Source organism: Aedes aegypti, chromosome 1 (assembly GCF_002204515.2).
Source record: "Aedes aegypti strain LVP_AGWG chromosome 1, AaegL5.0 Primary Assembly, whole genome shotgun sequence".
Lineage (NCBI taxonomy): Eukaryota > Metazoa > Arthropoda > Insecta > Diptera > Culicidae > Aedes > Aedes aegypti.
The window spans coordinates 275,261,145-275,279,934 of NC_035107.1; the positions used below are offsets into that span (position 1 = coordinate 275,261,145).

At 35.9% G+C, this 18,790-nt stretch overlaps 1 protein-coding gene across 1 annotated transcript; it reads right to left on the reverse strand.

Annotated features, from left to right (window-relative positions):
* Positions 1–17,475: 17,475 nt before the first annotated feature.
* On the reverse strand, positions 17,476–18,462 carry LOC5577393 (protamine). The gene has a single exon (XM_001656425.2). It carries the CDS (start codon positions 17,952–17,954, stop codon positions 17,601–17,603), a length of 354 nt encoding a protein of 117 aa, XP_001656475.2. The 5' UTR covers positions 17,955–18,462; the 3' UTR covers positions 17,476–17,600.
* Between the last annotated feature and the right edge of the window lie 328 nt (positions 18,463–18,790).

Sequence of the window (18,790 nt, forward strand, 5' to 3'; positions counted from 1 at the left end):
ACCTCCCGTGAGGTTTACAACATAGGAAACGTGGCGTGGGAGGAGGCAATAAAATTCAGATTTTTCCCCGACCCGTACCACCCCTAACATAAAACACAAAAGCCGTGATGACAGTTGCCAAATCTGCTCCTAATTTGACCCCTCTCGAACAATAATCCGAAGGCTTATTGTGAGGGTGGTTGTGTTGTTTGCTAGTTATTTCCCATGCTGCGAGTTTTCAGTAGAACAAGACGTAAGTAATCTTCCCTGCGCCGTAGGAAACCCGTTCCAACATAACCGAGTAGCAATATAGGAACCAGTCAATGGTAATCTTTTCATTTCAACAAATCAGAACTTGTTGTGCGAGAGGGGTTGGAGCTGGAGACTGCGAAATTGGTTCCGCTGGGAATTATTGCGGCCTAAGGCGACTTGATTGAAACGTGAGGGGTTGATTTGAGCGAATCGGCCGTTTACTGCTTGATGGGCTATTATTGAGATCGAAGTAATAACTACCCTTAATATTGTGAATATGGAGGAAAGTATGTAATTGTTTGTACAGACTTTACTATCTTTTCTTTAATGGTAGAAATACGAACCGGAATGCGTAAACTTCTGTTATCCTCATTTTCAACACTACTTCAAGGACTGTCGAGCGTAAGATCTCGTATGGCGAAATGACATAAAATTGTAAGAAGCTGTATAACTGCTGAATTATAACTCATGCTAAAACGGTAGGATCTTCAGGAAGATTTCCTGCAGTGAAATCTAAAAGAATCTTAGAGAAAATTCACTCTATGAGTAAAACAATTTGAAAAAAAAATCAGAAGGCTTCATGGAAAAAATTCACTCAATTCCAGAGAAAATATACACAATTAGTTTTGTCACGATCTCGCTTGTGCACATCTCGATTATCAATTTATAACCAAGAATCAGTGAACAAATTGTCAAGAAGCTCGATTTAATGATAAAAGGGTGTACGAAATCAAATTGAGACACACAAAAATATTTGGCAAAATTCGCACGTTCAACCAATCATCTTCAAACTTTCAGGAAGTAAAAAAAAAATGTTATGAATATTTTCCCATGTTTGTTTTATTAAATTTAAATTCCATATCCAAATGCACGACCTTTTCTCTTCACACTACTCATAAGGTCCTGTACAACACCTGGACCAACTTGTTTTTGCGTGGCAGTCCATTTTTTTTTCTTCAATTGGCCGCAGTTCCGGTGCGTTCGGGGGGGGTTGAGATGCTTCGGCACGAAAATGGCCTCCTTAGTCTTGTACCACTCCAAAACCTCTTACGAGTAATAGCACGAGGCCAAATCCGGCCAGCAAATCGTAGGACCATCGTGTGTCCTCAGAAAAGGAAGTAGACGCTTTTGCAGGCATTCCTTTATGTACACCTGTCCATTGACCGTTCCAGTTATCACGAATGGGATGTTCCGCTTTCCAAACGAGCAAATTGCTTGCTAAATTAAATTAATTAAATTAATTAAATTAATTAAATTAATTAAGTTTTTGTCAAATTTTGACATCTTTTACTTTCTAACGTCTTCAGGGACATCGAATTTATGATAAGTAGTGAAAAACTGGAGCCCCTAAAGCTGCCGTCTCATCATCCATAACGAGGCAATGTGGTTTCGTCAAAAACTGGGTGTAGAGCTTCCGTGCACGTGTTTTACATACCGTACTCTGCCGTTCATTGCAATTAGGCGCCTTTTGGACTTTGTACGTATGTGGTCCTCCACGTTTTTTCGCATCTTGCACGAAAGTTTTGCATAGATTCAGTTTCGTCACCACATCTCGAACTGATCTGTTGGGATTCCTCTTGACAGCTTGAACTACCCATTTGTGATCCTTAACACTACACGGAGATCTATTTTTGCCACTTTTTTCTTTACGATCGATGGTCAAACGTTTTTTTTTTTTTTTTTTTTTTTTTTTTTTTTTTGAGGCACTCCGTGCTCTTGGCCACTACTGTGCCGGAATCAGTTTATCTGTATCTTCCTTACCGATACAGTTCTATTTTTAACTAATCTATATTTACATCTGCTCTCACTCTCTTCTGCTCTTTTGCTCTCACACCGAGCAGGTAGGAGAGTGCTCTGCTGTTGGTCCAATCGATTTCCATTAAGCCATAGTCCATTTTGCTCTCGCGGTGGTTCGTTTTGCCGTGTTCCTGAGTCGTTTGAGGCTAGCTGCCTGCGAAGTGGGTCAGTTTGTCTCAGTCACCATCTGAAACTGACGGAGGATGGATGTGCTCCCCTCCTAAGCACGGTCCTCCGTGCGGCGTCTTCTGGTGGCTGGACGGGTTATTTTTTGGAGGGGCTGGGAATTGAATCCATGACCTTCCGCTTATGAAGCGAAAGCGTAACCTCAAGGCTACGGACCCCCCTAATGGTCAAACGTTCGTGGTAGCGATTTGAAACAACAGACACCGTTTACCGTGGTGAATCAAAATCCGGACGGTACCAATACCCGGACACTCTGGTTGTATTTACTAAATTGAATATTAAATCGAACAATAAATATTGGGTTGTGATTAATATTCTCAATTTTTATCATTGGTGTTCATCTTAATTAATTGTTTCATCTAGTAATCCTTTGCAATAAACTATTAAAAATAAAAACATTTCGGCTGCACCAGTTCAGCGTCATTCCTGCAAAGAACCAAATTCTATAGTAAAAAATTCAGCAACAAAATCAGCCACTTCTGACTTAGGATTAATTTACTATATAGTTTTGGTGCTGTACGTCTCTAAGAAGTGTATGGTATAATAATTTTCAAGTGTGCGCACGAAAAAGAGGGAAAAGCTGTGAAAATAAGCATTTTTAGTGTAAAGAAAGGCTGCCTCAAATGCTGCCCGGATTTAAATGCAAGTGATCATTAACCCGGAAGTTTCGTGGAAACCTTATATTTAGTGCGTTTAGAGAAATAGACATAATGTGAATTGACGAAAAGTTGTATAATAACATAACAAAAAGTGTTATCAAGCTCTTGTGAATGGATTTACGGAAGAAAAGTGCTAATATTGAGGATCATTTCCGTCAACCTCAAGTGCAGGATGTTGACAGGGGTGAAGGTAAAACACAAATAATTTTACCCAATATTTTGATTCATGTATGCAAATGCATGCATCTAATTTTATTATATTGGAGATTTTCAGTTGAAGTAAAGTGCCCTTTATTAGTTTTTCATTTGTATTTTCAACCCAAACGCACCTGTCCGGATTTCGATTCAAAAGCGTTCGGCAGTTTGATGCATGTGTCCGGATTTAAGAACACGATATGCTTCATCAATTTAACATTTTACATGTTATAATTGCATTTTCCACTAAAATGTTTGATCAAGATTCAATGTTTTAATGTGTATCTATGTGATTAACAATAACAGTGATACCAGAAATTGCAGAAACATATTCAAAACAGTGTTTAATGTTTCGGTATTGCTTAAGTGTCCGGGTAATGATGCATCACGGTAATGTACTATTTCCAACTTTCTGCTGATTGCACGATTAGATAGATTTGGATTTTCGAGGCACGTGCGCAAAATTTCTTTGCGCCGCTGCTGTTCTTCCGACTCCATCTTCACAACGATTGCACATCTGCTAGTGAAATTTACACAGCGTAAACAAATACGCATTGAACAAATTACACCCAAAATTCAACAGAAAATACCCAACGAGTAAACAGTTACAGAAATTTAAAAGTGGCGCAATTTGATTTCATACACTAATACACCCCAACCTCTTTTTACGACCGTTATCGGGGGGGTCGTAAAAAATGCAACGTCTTGATGTGGAAATACTGATTCGAGATATTCGGCAAAGTTGAAGCATGGGTTGAGAACTTTCCAAAATGGCCGTTCAAGTTTTCATATTATGGTAATAGATGGCAACACTGCTCGATTGTTATCTATGGGGTGTGATGTGCAAATTCCAAAAAAAAAAAATTAAAAATAACGATACCTAATGTTCTCCAATGTTGAAAGAAGTGTTACGTGCCATACAGTTGGCTGAATCACAAATGTTCATGTGACTGGCAACACTGCTTAAGAAGAATAATAAAAAAAAAACATAAAACTTGAGCGGAATAGAAAATAAGAATGCTTAGCAACATATCAATACTCTTCAAATGTAATCCAGTTTTTCATGAAGGGTTCAAAATTTTGTCGTAGCTGGCAACACTGCTTAAGTGAAATTGCGCCACCAGGCAGTACAAGTATGCATGCAAATTTTGTTTTGCGGATACCTCAGGATCCTGACCACTTAGAAAGATGGCGTCTTCGGCAAAGTTGTTCAGTAGCTCAAAGACTATCATTATTATAGCCATGAGATTCGCGATTCTGCTACCATGCGGTGCTAGTGAGCATAGAATTTTTGTTTTGCGGATAGCTCAGCTAGTTGCTTATATGATAGCGCTTGAACTAATGAACAACTTTGCCGAAGACAAAGATGGCGTCTAAGTGGTCAGGATCCGGAGATATCCGCAAAACAAATGTTATATGCTCACTAACGCCGCATGGTGGCTACGTTTTGAATCTCATAGCTTTTATAATGATAGTCCTTGAGCTAATCAACAACTTTGCCGAAGAAGCAATCTTTCTAAGTGGACAAGATCCTGAGATAGTAACAGAATTCCGCAATTCAATATGTTAGCCCTTGAACTACTGAACAATTTTGCTGAACATCATGACCCTCTATTTTGAATACTTTTTAAGATATTGATCATTTATAAAAACGGTAGTACAGCAATTCTTGCAGAAATCACTTTAGAAATTTTCATTGTATGTTCTGGAACAATTGTTACATAAGATCAGCCTTTTATTGAAAAAAAAGCGTTGAAATCTAATCTAAAATTTAATAAGTAAATTGGAAAATTTGGTTCCTGCAGAAAAGACTAAATGAATCCTTGCAATTTTTCAACAAGATTTCATGATCGAATTCCTTTAAAATTTTCTGCTAGAATTGGAAAAAAATCAGTTAGAAATCCCTAATAAAGCTGAGTTACTAGAAGAATACGTGAAGCGTATTTAAAGGAAAGAGTTTTTGGAGGAAAGTTCTGGAGAGATCTTAATAAGATCCTGGAATTAGTAAATTTTATGGAGGAAACGCTGGAAAAACCCAATATATATCCCTGAAGGAACATTTGGAGGAATCTCTTAATGAATTGTTGGAAAAAAATCTAAATGAAATCCTCTAAAAAACTGGGAAGAATTTGTAAAGGAATTTCTTGAACCATCTCTGGAAGAGTTCATGGAAAAATTCTTAGAAAATTCTTTGAATGTGTTCTTAAAAAACATCTCTAAGGATTTGAAAAGATGTCGATCAATATTTTCCTGAAAGAATCACTGGTGGAATTATAAAAACTCTGAACGACTGATCTCTGGAGAACTACTAATCTTGCAGTGATCATGGAAAATCTCAAGGGATGCCTGAAAGAGTTCTAAGAGAAATCTTTGTGAATCACCCAAAAAAATCTTCCCAAAAATAATAAAGAAATGATCGTGGGAAATAATTAATATTTCTTTAAAAGAATTTAACACTTTTTACCACTGCTCTGTTTGATAGTTTCTCTGTCAAAATGGCGTTTGCAAAACATTGAACCAAAGCTGTTGAAAAAAAGCCAAATTATTCAAAATCACTAAAACATTTTGTTCGAAAATTAACAGTAAGTTATTTGTTTTTCAACAGTTTGACCCTACACACTAAACACACTACGGTGAATTTCACCGTAATCTCAACAGCTGAACAGTTCGGTGAAATAAAACACCGTATTTCGTCGGAATTTAACGGATTACGGTGATTTTTTACCGAATACTGTAAAAATTTACCGTACTCCGTTAATTTATTTCACCGAACTGTTCAGCTGTTGAGATTTCACAGGAATCCGTAAAATAATTTAAGTGTGTAAGGTTACTTATTTTGATGTTAGGTGAGACAAATGAGCGTTTGTATCAATTCCAATCATTATTGAGCTAATCGTACCAATTTGGTTTGGCAGGCGTTCGTCGAAAATCGTTGGATAACCTATGCTAACAAAAAGAACGACAAAAGAGAGTTAATTTAATGGTTGCTGCAAATATCCCTTAAGAGTTTCCTGCAGAAAAACTTGAAGAAATCTTTGATAAAGGTGTTAAATGAATATCTAGTTTTTTTTGTAGACATTTTTTCCATAATTTCAGGAGAAATTACAGAGAAATCGTTTAATCTTTACTGTACTGGGTGCTAACATCAAAGTATCAAAATTCTGTTGCTTCGCCATCGTTCGATCGATTTAGGTGAGAGTTTCAGAAAAATCACAAATAAACTATATTTTTGATCCATGTTTAAAAGAATTTAAATTCGGTGATGGTTCCGAATTTAGATTCGAATTTGCTGGGGTACCTAGGGTATTTCAAAATTAAAAAGTATGGAGAAAGTGCAAGAAACTCCATCAACAAATTTTGTAAAACCAATAGAAAATTGATCTATTTCATAAAATATCACCTTTTTCATTTTGAAAACAATTGTGATCATTTAGGGAAAACGGACACTGGATGTCGATTCCGATAGCGGCCAATTCAAAATTATCTTGTATTGATTCCTTTCGACGGCTCAAAATTTATAATATTTCACCCTGATGTGATTACTAATATGTCGAGTCATGAATTAGAAAGTCATTCTGACCATTTTTGAATACTCGGTATCAGGTTCCAATAGGGCTCCAAATGGCTGATTTTAGAACCTCTTCAGCTGATTTTGTGTGATGGCTTGAATTTTAAGATTTTTCACATTGAAGTGAATTGGCTTGTTTAGAGGTATCCTGTTTTTAACATATTCAGATTCTACGTTAAAAAGTGAGCCAGAATCCAAAGTTTCATAATTTTTAGTGCCCTGGAACTATTTTTAAAACACGTTTGAATTTAGTATGGAAATCGCGTTTGAATCACCCCTCGGCAAAATTTACTTCGGGACGAGCTGTCATTGTGTAAAATGAAATGTCATTCAGTCAACGGAATTAAATCTGTTTTAATCATTTAATGTAACAAAATTAACATAATTAAGTGCAATAAATCCGTGTTACGCTTAGAAAAATGTGCTCTTTCGATCAAGCCACAATGGTCGGAAAAAAGTGAAGTTTGGCCAAAACTATTTTTATCGCCTTAATCGATGAAATATGTAATCTGAACATGTTCTTTTGCGTTTTTGTTGTTTCAGAAGGGGTTATTCACAAATTATGTAACTTTGAAAATAATTTTTAATTAAAATTGTTATTAAACTGGGCTGAAAGCACAAATTTTGTTTATATTTGATCGAGTTTGATCAAAATGTGTATGAATAGTGGTTATATATATTTTATATAAACTTTGTTTGGAAAACATCGTCAAAATATATGTTAAATATTGAATTATTCAAATAGCTCTAACTTGCAAATCAGCAAATTTCTGCAAAAATTTCAAAGGTTTTTGTAAGATCCAAGGATGCTTTTGTATGTGCAATATTCGAAACAGCGGCGACATGAAGCGACAAGAGTTGTTTTTCATGTTCAAGATCATCAAATTAACTGAAGTGTAATATTGAATGGTATTAAAACTTCAACCAAATATTTTTTTCCATCCTCATGCTCGATAAAAGAGTTGAACCATAAGCTTTCAGATAGTGGGTAACTTTGAGGAAATATTGCATTCCTAAATTATAAATTTTGTGCTTTATTTTTTTGTGACATTTTTCAATTTTTTGACTTCAGTCGGTTTGCCGTCATAAAATTCATAGAAATTTAAATTTTAGTTCACTTTCAATAAGGGATCATAATAACACTGTTCGACAAAAAAGTCGATATGAATGCACAGAGACCGGACACCCCGGGCTTGAAAGTATAAAAATAAACAAAAAAAAAATGGCGTTTTCAGAATGTTCGTGTCTGCCCCAGGTCATTTTTAAAATATACTTGAACTTTTTGCATTTTTTATTTAAAAATCTAATCTAATCAATAAACCGACACAGTGTTTTATATTCAGGACAGGGGATTCATGTGCCATATAATGTTTTCAACTTTAAATACAATATGAAGAGTTGTAATAAGATTTGCAGGGAGCCCTCCCCCCTTTTTTGTACCCTCCCCATTTTTAAAGTATCGCAAATGATGGAATATTTGATATACAGGGGGTTGTCAAAATAACTGGGACAGGCAAAAATTGGGCCAACTTTGGAATGCTGTAACTTTGACAAAAATTGACCGATTTCAATTCTTTAAGAAGTAATGGACGGGTCAACTAATCTAGTTTTGAGGTGCATCCACGGAGATGAACTATGACCACCGGATACCGGTGATAATCCGGATTTCCGGAAGCATGTCTTATGCAGTAAAATTATGACGTGTTTTTAGCAAAGGTCTCGGCTAAAAAATCAAAATTTTACTACTTTTTTGACTTTCTACAAGATTTCTTGGAAAACCATACAGAAAGAATTCTTGAAGAATTTTCGAGTTGGATTCATTGAAGGAAATGACTGAATCTCTATAAAAACTCGGAAAAATTCTGTAGAAATTTGATGACCAATCTCGGCAAAACACATGTACTTATTGTAGGAATCTCTAGAAGGATGTTTAACAGCAATTTTCAAGGAATTTCTTGAAGAAGAACAGAATATCATGATTGTTTTCTGGAATGATCAGTAAAAATAAACCTTATAAGTTCTACGAAATTTCTTGAACATATTCACAGAAGAACTCTTTGACGAACTCTTAAACGGCTTAAACTTTTGGAAGAATTACTTATTTTTAATAGAAAATCTTGAAAATTATGAATGCCTCTTGGAATAAGTCATCTTGGAGTCTCTGAGGGGTCTCAACAAAAATCAAAGAAGCCATAATGTTAAAATGAATATGGAAAGTTTAGACGAATTTGAATAACAAAATTGTTGTTTCTACTTTATTTGTTTGACTTCATTGAGCACAAATCTAACAAAAAAAAATCATAGATAAAAATAGGAATTGTTGACTAAATGAAACCTAGGACAAGACTGTGTGATTGTTTAAAAAAAAACCTATTTTCACATCGTTGAGTTGAATTGCTGGGGCCATCCTTAGCCGAGTGATTAAAGTCCGCGGCTACAAAGTGAAGTCATGCTGAAGGTGTCTGGGTTCGATTACCGGTCGGTCCAGGATCTTTTCGTAATGGAAATTTCCTTGACTTCCCTGGGCATAGAGTATCATCGTACCTGCCACGCGATATACAAATGCGAAAATGGCAAGTTTGACAAAGAAAGCTCTCAGTTAATAACTGTGGAAGTGCTCATTGAACACTAAGCTGAGAAGCAGCCTCTGTCCCAGTGAGGACGTCATGCCAAGAAGAAGAAGAAGAATATGAGTTGAATTGCAACCAAATTATGAGCTTTCATACTTAAACTAGATTTATTAAATAGCTGGTAGCACTGGTCTTCATGTCGTCAGGGAGTTTGACTGGAAAACAACGGGTCAGTCGCAGCTGAGCTGTCACGTCCTGTCCTGAAAACATTTTCTTTGTTTGCTGTGAGGACTGTCACAACATTAGTCCATGGTCACATAAATAACAACAGAACTGCTCAAACGTCAACGAGTGAACGCGTGCATAGGCCCATAACTCGATAACGACTCATGGAACTAATAGTTTCTCAAAAAAAGAGAAAGAGAGCTTTTTTTCTGATGACGTCACCGTGCAATGGGCAATGTTTCTAGAAGGGAGGTAGTCCAATATGTCAAATTTCCCATTCCGGCATCTTGAAATATTAAGTGACAGTATGTGGCATTGTTCTGGTTGTTTGGTAGGTAAATTGTTCTTTTCACACTCATATATGTGTGGTATACACGACAAAATGGCTGAATTTTCTATACTTCATGGACAGTAAAATGAACATGAATACAACCGCCTCCATAAGACGAAAATGCCGTGGGATTCCCTCTGGGAGAGTAACTGGGTAACTTTCACACGAAGAACTATTCGGGATTTCCTCACATTACAGGCACAACTTTATAAGTTTGCAAAACTGTTCTCAACGTAAACATCTTTTTCTGAGATTCGGAATATTACATGAAAGACGAGAATTTGATTCGCGACAAAAAAGCTAATGGATTCTAGAGAAAATTTTCACTTTACTGTAGGTATTTATGTTTATTGGAGTAAAAAAATCCCAACAACCCCATAGAAATCGGCAGAGTGAAAAACAGTGTAGACAAACCAGCCAGCTTGCCAGCTCATAAGCTGTCACTTCTACCTGCCCGGTAGTGTTCTTCACCCTGTACTTACTGACTGCTTAGATTGATGTACCTCCCTTCAAGATACTTTGCATGGAATTTAAAAAAACTCTAGCATACTCTGAGATAACGCCCTAAAAACCATTGGTAGCCACGTGTGTAGCTCATTGTTTCTGAGCACAAGAAAGAATAAGCATCCAAACCAACATAACGGGCAGGTAGATAATGATCCTTTCTTTGCCATAGCGTTGTTAAATAACATGAAAATCCATTCAAATGCTCAGAAACAACGAGCTACACACATGGTTACCAATGGCTTTTAGGGCGAGATCAGAAGTTATGCGAGAACTGTAACTCGAAAACGGTTTGTCCGATCGATTTGAGATCTTCTACAAAGTTGTAGGTATTGCTTAGGACTATATGGAGAAAAATATGCACGGTGAAAAAAAAAAAGTTACAGATTATTTTTTACTTCAAAAACAAAATTTTAAAATCGATTTTCTCCAGAAACGCAGTTTTGATTTTTTTTTATTTTTGGATTTGTTTTAAGGGACAACTTATGTAATTTATAGCACAATGTTTCAAAATGGAAGAATTATGGACAAAAAAGTTATGATTTTTTAAAAAATTACAGATTTTGAAAAATAATCGAAACAGAAGAAAACAATAATTTTTTATGTGATTATTTGAAAGTACAGAAAAATTGCAATCGAAAAGTACTTAAGTAATTTTTTTCTAGGTTGCATCAATTTCGAGATATACTCATATTTATATAAAATTTTCAAATAAAAAAAGAAAAAAAGGGCCCTTTTCAAGCATATTTCTTGTTTCTCCATTCCAGAAAAAAAATATTTTGATTGAGCGAATCGTAGCTAAATCGTTTATCGTTTGATCAAAACATTTATGCTTCAGAATTGAAAAAAGAGTGCACTGTAAAAAATATAAACGAAATTTTGAAATGAAAATTTAACGCTAATAGTTCTTAAAAACCACAACATTGATGTTTTTAATTTTTGGATATATTTTGCGGTTGTTGTAGGTATTGTTTAGGACTATTTGGAAAAAAAAATGCACGGTAAAAAATAATGACAGATTTTTTCAATAAAAAAAATTAAATTCGATTTTCTATGAAAATGCATCTGTGATTTTTATTATCTTTGGACATGTTCTAGGAGACAATTTATGTGATTTATTGCACAATATTTCATAATGGAAGAACTATGGACAAAAAAGTTATAATTTTTTAAAATATTACAAATTTTGAAAAAAATCTAAATAAAGGAAAACCAATATTTTTTATGTGTTTATTTGATAGTACAGAAAATGCATTGGAAGAGTACTTAAGTAAAATTTTTCTAGGTTGCATCAATTTAGAGATCTACTCATACTTATATAAAATTTTCAAATAAAAAATCTTTCGGGCTAAGTAATGTAGCAAAAGAAATTGTAGTAAACTTTACAATGATGATGAAACTAGCCGAGTGATGCCTGGCCAACGTGATTATGTTTCTGTAATGAGAGACGGAAAGTGGCTGGCAATTCAAAAAAGGTTAATGATGACTACATTAAGAGAGTCGTTTAATCGATTTACTGAATTACATAGTGGTGTTCAAATACGATTTTCATCTTTTGCAAAATTGAGACCGAAGAATTGTAAATTTTTAACTAGCTCTGGAACACATAATGTGTGCGTATGTACTATTCACGAAAATGTTAATTTGATAATCCATAGTTTAAAGAAATATAATTTACTGCATGATTTATTTTTTTTTTACTGTTTGTTTTTATGTGAAACAAAAACAGTGGATTGCACCTTACGTTGTTGTGAAAAATGTTCAGATTCTACTACCTCTGAACGAAGCTTGTTATCAGAAATCGAAGAGAATGGCATTGACGAATTACAATTTGAACAGTGGGTCACAACCGACAGGTGTGATATTGAAACTTTTTTAAAGCAGTCTGATGAATTTGTATCATATTTTACTCGTAAATTGGAAAAACTTATACCTCATGATTTCATCAAAAAAGAGCAAGCTACATTTTTAAATAACACAAAAAACAATTTGATTGAAGGTGAATTTGTGGTAATTAGTGATTTTTCGGAAAACTACACATTTATTCTTCAAGATGAAGTTCAAAGCCATCATTGGAATGCTCAGCAAGCTACTTTGCATCAGTTTGTAATATATTATCGTCAAGATGGCAAAGTCAATCATTTAAGTTTTGTTGTAATTTCAGAAGATTTGCGCCACGATTCTGTATCTGTCAACTTATTCATATCTAAAATAATAGATTTTTTGCGATTGGATCTTAAATTATCTGTCAACAAGATATATTTTATGTCTGACGGAGCTGCATTACAGTGTAAAAATAGGAAGAACTTTTCAACTCTTTGGCAATTTAAAATCAAATATGATATAGAAGTTGAATGGCATTTTTTGCAACATCACATGGAAAAGGGCCATGCGATGCCATAGGAGGGACACTAAAACGTATGGCTACCAGAGTCAGTCTTGCCAAAGAACGTGAACACACTCAATCACGATTTGCTTGTTCGGTAATTTTTTATACTGGGTACGAATTGTAAATCATAAGAAATACCGAACTTTCAGCTTTTTGACTGAAAACTTCTGAGGTTCAGTAATAATTTTTACTTTTTACTGAACTACGGTAGCTGTCAGACCCAATCCTGCTGTAGAATCGTCCGGCGCCGGAAGACACGGCTATTGCAATCAAACTTTTCCTGCACCTATTTTGCGCTTTCTCGTGGTAAGTAGTCGAAATTTAGTGAGAAAATCAACCATTTTAAGCAGCCAAAAAGGCTCAGCACGATTTTAACTGCTTACGTTGGAAAATTCGGTTGGTTTCCATACAGGAGGTAAATTCATCTGCATCATTGAGTTTGCCTCTTGTATGCAAACCAACCAAATAATGATTTTGTCACACGTTTTTCGATTACTTCCACTGGGATATAAGCATACCGTAAATGTTTGTTCGTACGAAAAATGCATGTCGATGTTCATGTTCATGTCGATTGAGTTTTAATTTGTATTGATTTCTGAAAAAACAGTATCCGGAGAAGCAAAGCATGAAGCATGGGAAACTGGAAAGCCAGTAAAAACGCTCAACAATTTTACTGACTAAGTCAGTTAGATCCATCAATCAAAACATGTTTTGGATTACTGGGTTTTTTCGGTAATCGTAAAAATTACCGAAAAAACCGTAGTTCCAAAACCCAGTAAAATTTTACTGGGGTCGGTAATCTGAATTAGCTGTGAACATCCGATAAAAAATGCTAAGGAACTATATGAATGGGCTCAAAATCGGAAAGTAGAGCAGCTTACACAAATCTTCTTTTGTTATTCAACTGAGGAATATGATATCATTGCACAAGAACTTAACCAACTATTTTCAAGTGCAAAAACAGTTCAAGGCACTCAGAAATATCACTCATTTATCCCTATCTCTGAAACATAAATTGAAGTTAGACAATTTTCGAGCTGTGACGATAACAAGAAAGTAGTTGATATAATTAAGAAATAAAATTGCAGTATATATATATATATATATATATATATATATATATATATATATATATATATATATATAAACAAAAAAAATTACGGTCTTTAAGAACAATGAACTTTAAATTTTCATTTGAAAATTTCGTTTATATTTTTTTTTACCGTGCATACTTTTTCGAATACTTTAGTGTATAGGTTTTGATCAAACAATAAACAATTCAGCTACGATTCACTCAATCAAAATAAAATATTTCTGGAATGGAAAAAAACGAAATATGTTTGAAAAGGGCCTATTTTACTTATTTTATTTGAAAATTTTATATAAATTTTTTTCGACAGACTATCAGTGACGGTGATGAAAAATAAAAAGTTTTCGTCACTACCTCAGCTCAGCTCAACGACCAGCTACCAACTACCAGCTACCAAGCACCTCGTCGCGACGAAAAATCTTTGCCGCTTCTCTCTGTATGTGTTTTCGTTGAACATGTTCAGCTTGAATAGAAAGGCAGACAAATAATCGGTGCCAAATAAAAGGCCGACCAAAAAGGAACTAGCTAAAAAAAAATTAGCGCGCTTCCGGAGTTGAACAAAACACCTTCAGATTATCGGTAGCACGCGCCTACCGGCAGGGCTAATACAGCTACTTGAAATATGTCTGCCCAATTGCTAACACAAGACACCTTGTTGACTAGTAGTTCGTAGCTCAGAGTCTCTTTGTCTGCAATTGTGTGCTCGGTGACGATTAGAAGCTTACGTTGGTTCAGTGCGGAGGGGTGACGGGAAGAGTGACGAAAAATATTACACGTGGACTTTTTGCGGCTTTGTTTCGTCATGGTCTTCTTGTCAGTCATTCAAGACAGAGAAAATGACGATCTTTTACGCACTGAATATTTTATTCAATTTTTCGTCATCGGTCAGTGACGAAACCGATGATTACCAACACTGATCTCGAAATTGATGCAACCTAGAAAAAATTTACTTAAATACTTTTCGATTGCAATTTTTCTGAACTTTCAAATAATCACATAAAAAATTATTGTTTTCCTCTATTTCGATTTTTTTTCAAAATCTGTAACTTTTTAAAAAATTATAACTTTTTTGTCCATAATTCTTCCATTTTGAAACATTGTGCAATAAATCACATAAGTTGTCCCCTAAAACATATCAAAAAATAAAAAAAAAGAAACTGCGTTTCTGGAGAAATTGAATTTTAAAATTTTGTTTTTGAAATAAAAAATAATCTGTAACTTTTTTTTCACCGTGCATATTTTTCTCCATATAGTCCTAAGCAATACCTACAACTTTGTAGAAGATCTCAAATCGATCGGACAAACCGTTTTCGAGTTACAGTTTTTTAAAGATTTGCTATGCATTTTCCGATACGCCCTTCTAAAAAATAAGGCGAGGTTCAAAATGGCGGTCTGAAGGTGCAAAATGGCATTTTTGGTCATAAAGAATCTGTATGCAAATTTTCAGGCGATTCAAAAAATACAAAAATTAAATTTAAAAAAATTCGTCATGTTCGGTGGAATTGCTCTGTTATGTCATGGTTACTATGACGGCCCCCTCAAGCAGCTTTCCAAAGCATTTCTGTTTCATACTTCCATGATTCCATTGCTAATATTCCATAATGCCATGGTCAATCTTCAACTGATATTTTGAATTTTAAGAAACGTCAAGAACGGAGGACGGACTTGGAATCCACACCAGGGTTACCACATATACATATTTATCTGTATTTTACAGATTTTCTCGAATATTTTGTGACCAAGAATATGTATACAGTGGAGATTTGCTCGTTGGAGCTCCGCCAGGTCGTCCCACTCGGACTCAGATTGGGTACCACTTCTAGTACTGCATTTAGTCCAAAAAGTACCCAAGTTTGACAGATCGCAGTACACTTTTCACGGCATTTTAGATTACCTTATGAGCCATTATATTTTGGCCAATTGCAAGAGACATGGTGGTCTTTAATTTGTCTTTGGCTCCGCTGCATGGAATCACTTGATGGTTGCGTCCCACTCGGGCTCAGATTGAGTACAACTTCTAGTACTGCATTTGGTTCCTTGGTTCTGAAAAAGGTACCCAAGTTTTAAAGATCGCAGTAACTTTCCACGGAATTCTAGATTTTGCTCTATTTCCTTATGTGCCATAAAATTTTGGGTAACTGCAAGGGACAGGAGGTCTTTATTCCGTCTTTGGTTGGATGTTCATGGTTGTAAAATATTCCAACTAAAAAGCCAAGGACGCATTGAGGTCGCCATGTATAGAACAAATGTACATGTAACTACTTGCAAATTTTTCAGATTCAATGATTTCAACGTTTTACAGACGCGGCAGAAAACGGCAGCTATTTTTTTTGTCGACAACTAGAAAAGAACACAAGTTTCATTGTCGCGAAAAAAGAAAAGTTTCTTGGGGCTTTCCTGCTGTCAAAAGATACAACTGATCTAGATCAGTTTCCACATATCTAGAACATATTCGAAAGAGTCAAAGTGTGGTACAAATTATTCCAAAAAAATTGTCCAAGACACCAAACCTCTAGGATGCATATCCAGAGTACTAGAGGTTTTGGTCGTTGAAAACAGCAATCTACCCCAGTGTGGGGTAGTGGCTAGAACACATGCCTCGCACGTCGAGAACCTCAGAGTGAATTCCATTCCCGAGATAGTCGCTTGTTACGTTCAAGTTATAGTGATGAATTTCTTTGGAAGGGAAGTAAGGTCGTTTGTCCCTATATGAACTTCTCGGCTAAAAATCTTAGTAAAAGAGATATATATTTTTTTAAATGTTATGATTTTTATGAAGATATCGTAAAATTTTAAAGGTATTTCTGCAGAAACTACTGGATGAATACCAAAAGTTTTCCATTTCTAGTTGAAAAAACAAAAAATAATACCTTGTTACTGGAAGATTTCCTAGAGGGACTTTTGCCGAAATCTCAATAAGAACCCGTACAGAGAATATTCGGAGGAATCACCAGAAGAAATCACTAGACATGTAACTGATAAACCCATGGAATAATTCTGAAGAAAACATTGCAAAATTTCTAGGGGAGTTTTCCCGGAGAATTCTCTGTATGAACCATTGAAGAAATTTTTGGAATAACACCTGTATGAAGAACCATTGCAGGAAGTCATAATAAATCTGGGGAAACCTCTTAAAAAGATTTAAAGTATTCACGAAATTAACTCCTGGGAGATTTTTTTTTTAAGAATCTGCACAGGAAACCCTGGAGCAATCTCTGCAAGAATTCTGAACAAATATACGGAGGAATCCTGGAGAATGCCCTGTTAAAACCTTTAGGGGTATCTCTGCAGGGATTCAGGGATTCCTAGTGGGCTCTAAAAGTAGCTTTAGAATTTTCAGAGAAATAAATTGGGTAGATTATCTGAAGAAAATGTTTAGGAACTTTTGGGAATGCTAGTGATAGAACCTTTAAGGAATCTCTGAATAAGTTTCTAGAGAAACTCCTAGAGGAATATCTGTAGCAATTTCTACAGACAATTTTCCATAATTCAATATTGAAGTGGCCATCGAGTTAAGCAGGTATCGAATTACAGTTATAATCAAAGGGACCATGAAAACAAACAAACTTTTACTATGCTTTTCTACTTCGATATCGCGATACCGAATATCGAATAATGGAGATTTCTGAAGGCATTCTTAGAGGACTCGCTAGAGGAATTACTGTAGGAATTCACAGTGAAAGGGGAGCATAGAGAAACTGTGATATATTTCAGAAATTCTCAGCAGAAATTTCTGAGAAACTTAGAATTTAGAATTTATTACCGTTATCAGTTTACGGAAACAGAAGAGTAGCTAGTTATGGTAAATATTCACTAACAATTTGTATACCGCTGGAAGTGTGATGCAGCTTCAGTTCATCGGCGTTCCCGTTTAATCGGCATTGGACAACTGCCGCTGCGGCAGCTTACGCTCCGGCTGCGTCCACTTCTGCTCCTGCTCCGGCTTCGGCTGGCTCCTCGGCGTTGGACTCGGCGACCTCTTGTTGGACACGGCTGTTTCCTCACGGGGCGATAGAATGCCGTCCGGATGTACGGCAGTCGTTGTTTGTCGTTGAGACAGTTCCACTCACGAGCACCCTTCCGGATCACTTCCACCGGATGCAAGCCACAATGCTTTTTGCGATACTCGCGCAGGAAGTTGATGTACGGGTTGCGGGATTTCTTGCCAGGCCGGCAGGTAGAACCGCGTCTAGGGCATCCGTTGGCCATCTTGATCCAATAAGTGTGTAAAGTGGGAGGGGACTATTTGCCTCTGGCTTGCAAACTGGAGCTTGAGAAAGTTTCAAATGAATTGACAGAGTTGGAGTTTTCAACGATTACTATGATTTGTGCGTTAGTTGTTCAACACGTGTGGATAAAATGTTTTCAGAACATGCTTTTGGCATGGATTAGGAATTAGGCTTAGCCAGTTTGTTCAAATGAGAATGTTATGCAAAGATAAGAAGCTCTCCGTTAGAGGATAGGAAAATTAGAAATGTTAAAAAGGAACTGCATTCTGATTTCTTGAATGCAGCATGGACCTTAATTTTTTGTATAGATGTATACCACTGAGGAACGAAGGCTCTGAAATCAGAATCAACTGTATCACACCGCAGATTGTAATGTTTTAAAATCCTGTTTCGTTTTGTCCTATGGTTCTCTTATTCACTTCACCTCCCTCCCTTAACAACATCGTATATGAAACATTCTGTACTTCTCATTCCCCTTTGGGCATTCGAAATGCCGGTGCACACCGGTACTGTGGCACTTCGTAAGATATAGGTTCCATGCAACGTATGCCAGTCTACCCAGACCCTTGCTTATGTAAATAAAATAAAATAATACACTTTCATTATTTTCCTTTTTATTGCACAAAATTTGTCGGTCGTGGTTTGCGCCCTTCTTTTGCTTTGAATAACAACAACCTGGGCAAAAGGTACGGAACGCTTAGCGAACGGCAAGGCACCCTATAGGTATACCTTATTATGCCGGGATCTACCATTCAAAAACACGGTAAAAGTAAGAACCGTAGAACCCTCCTGTCGCGCTTCTGCAAGAGCCGAGAC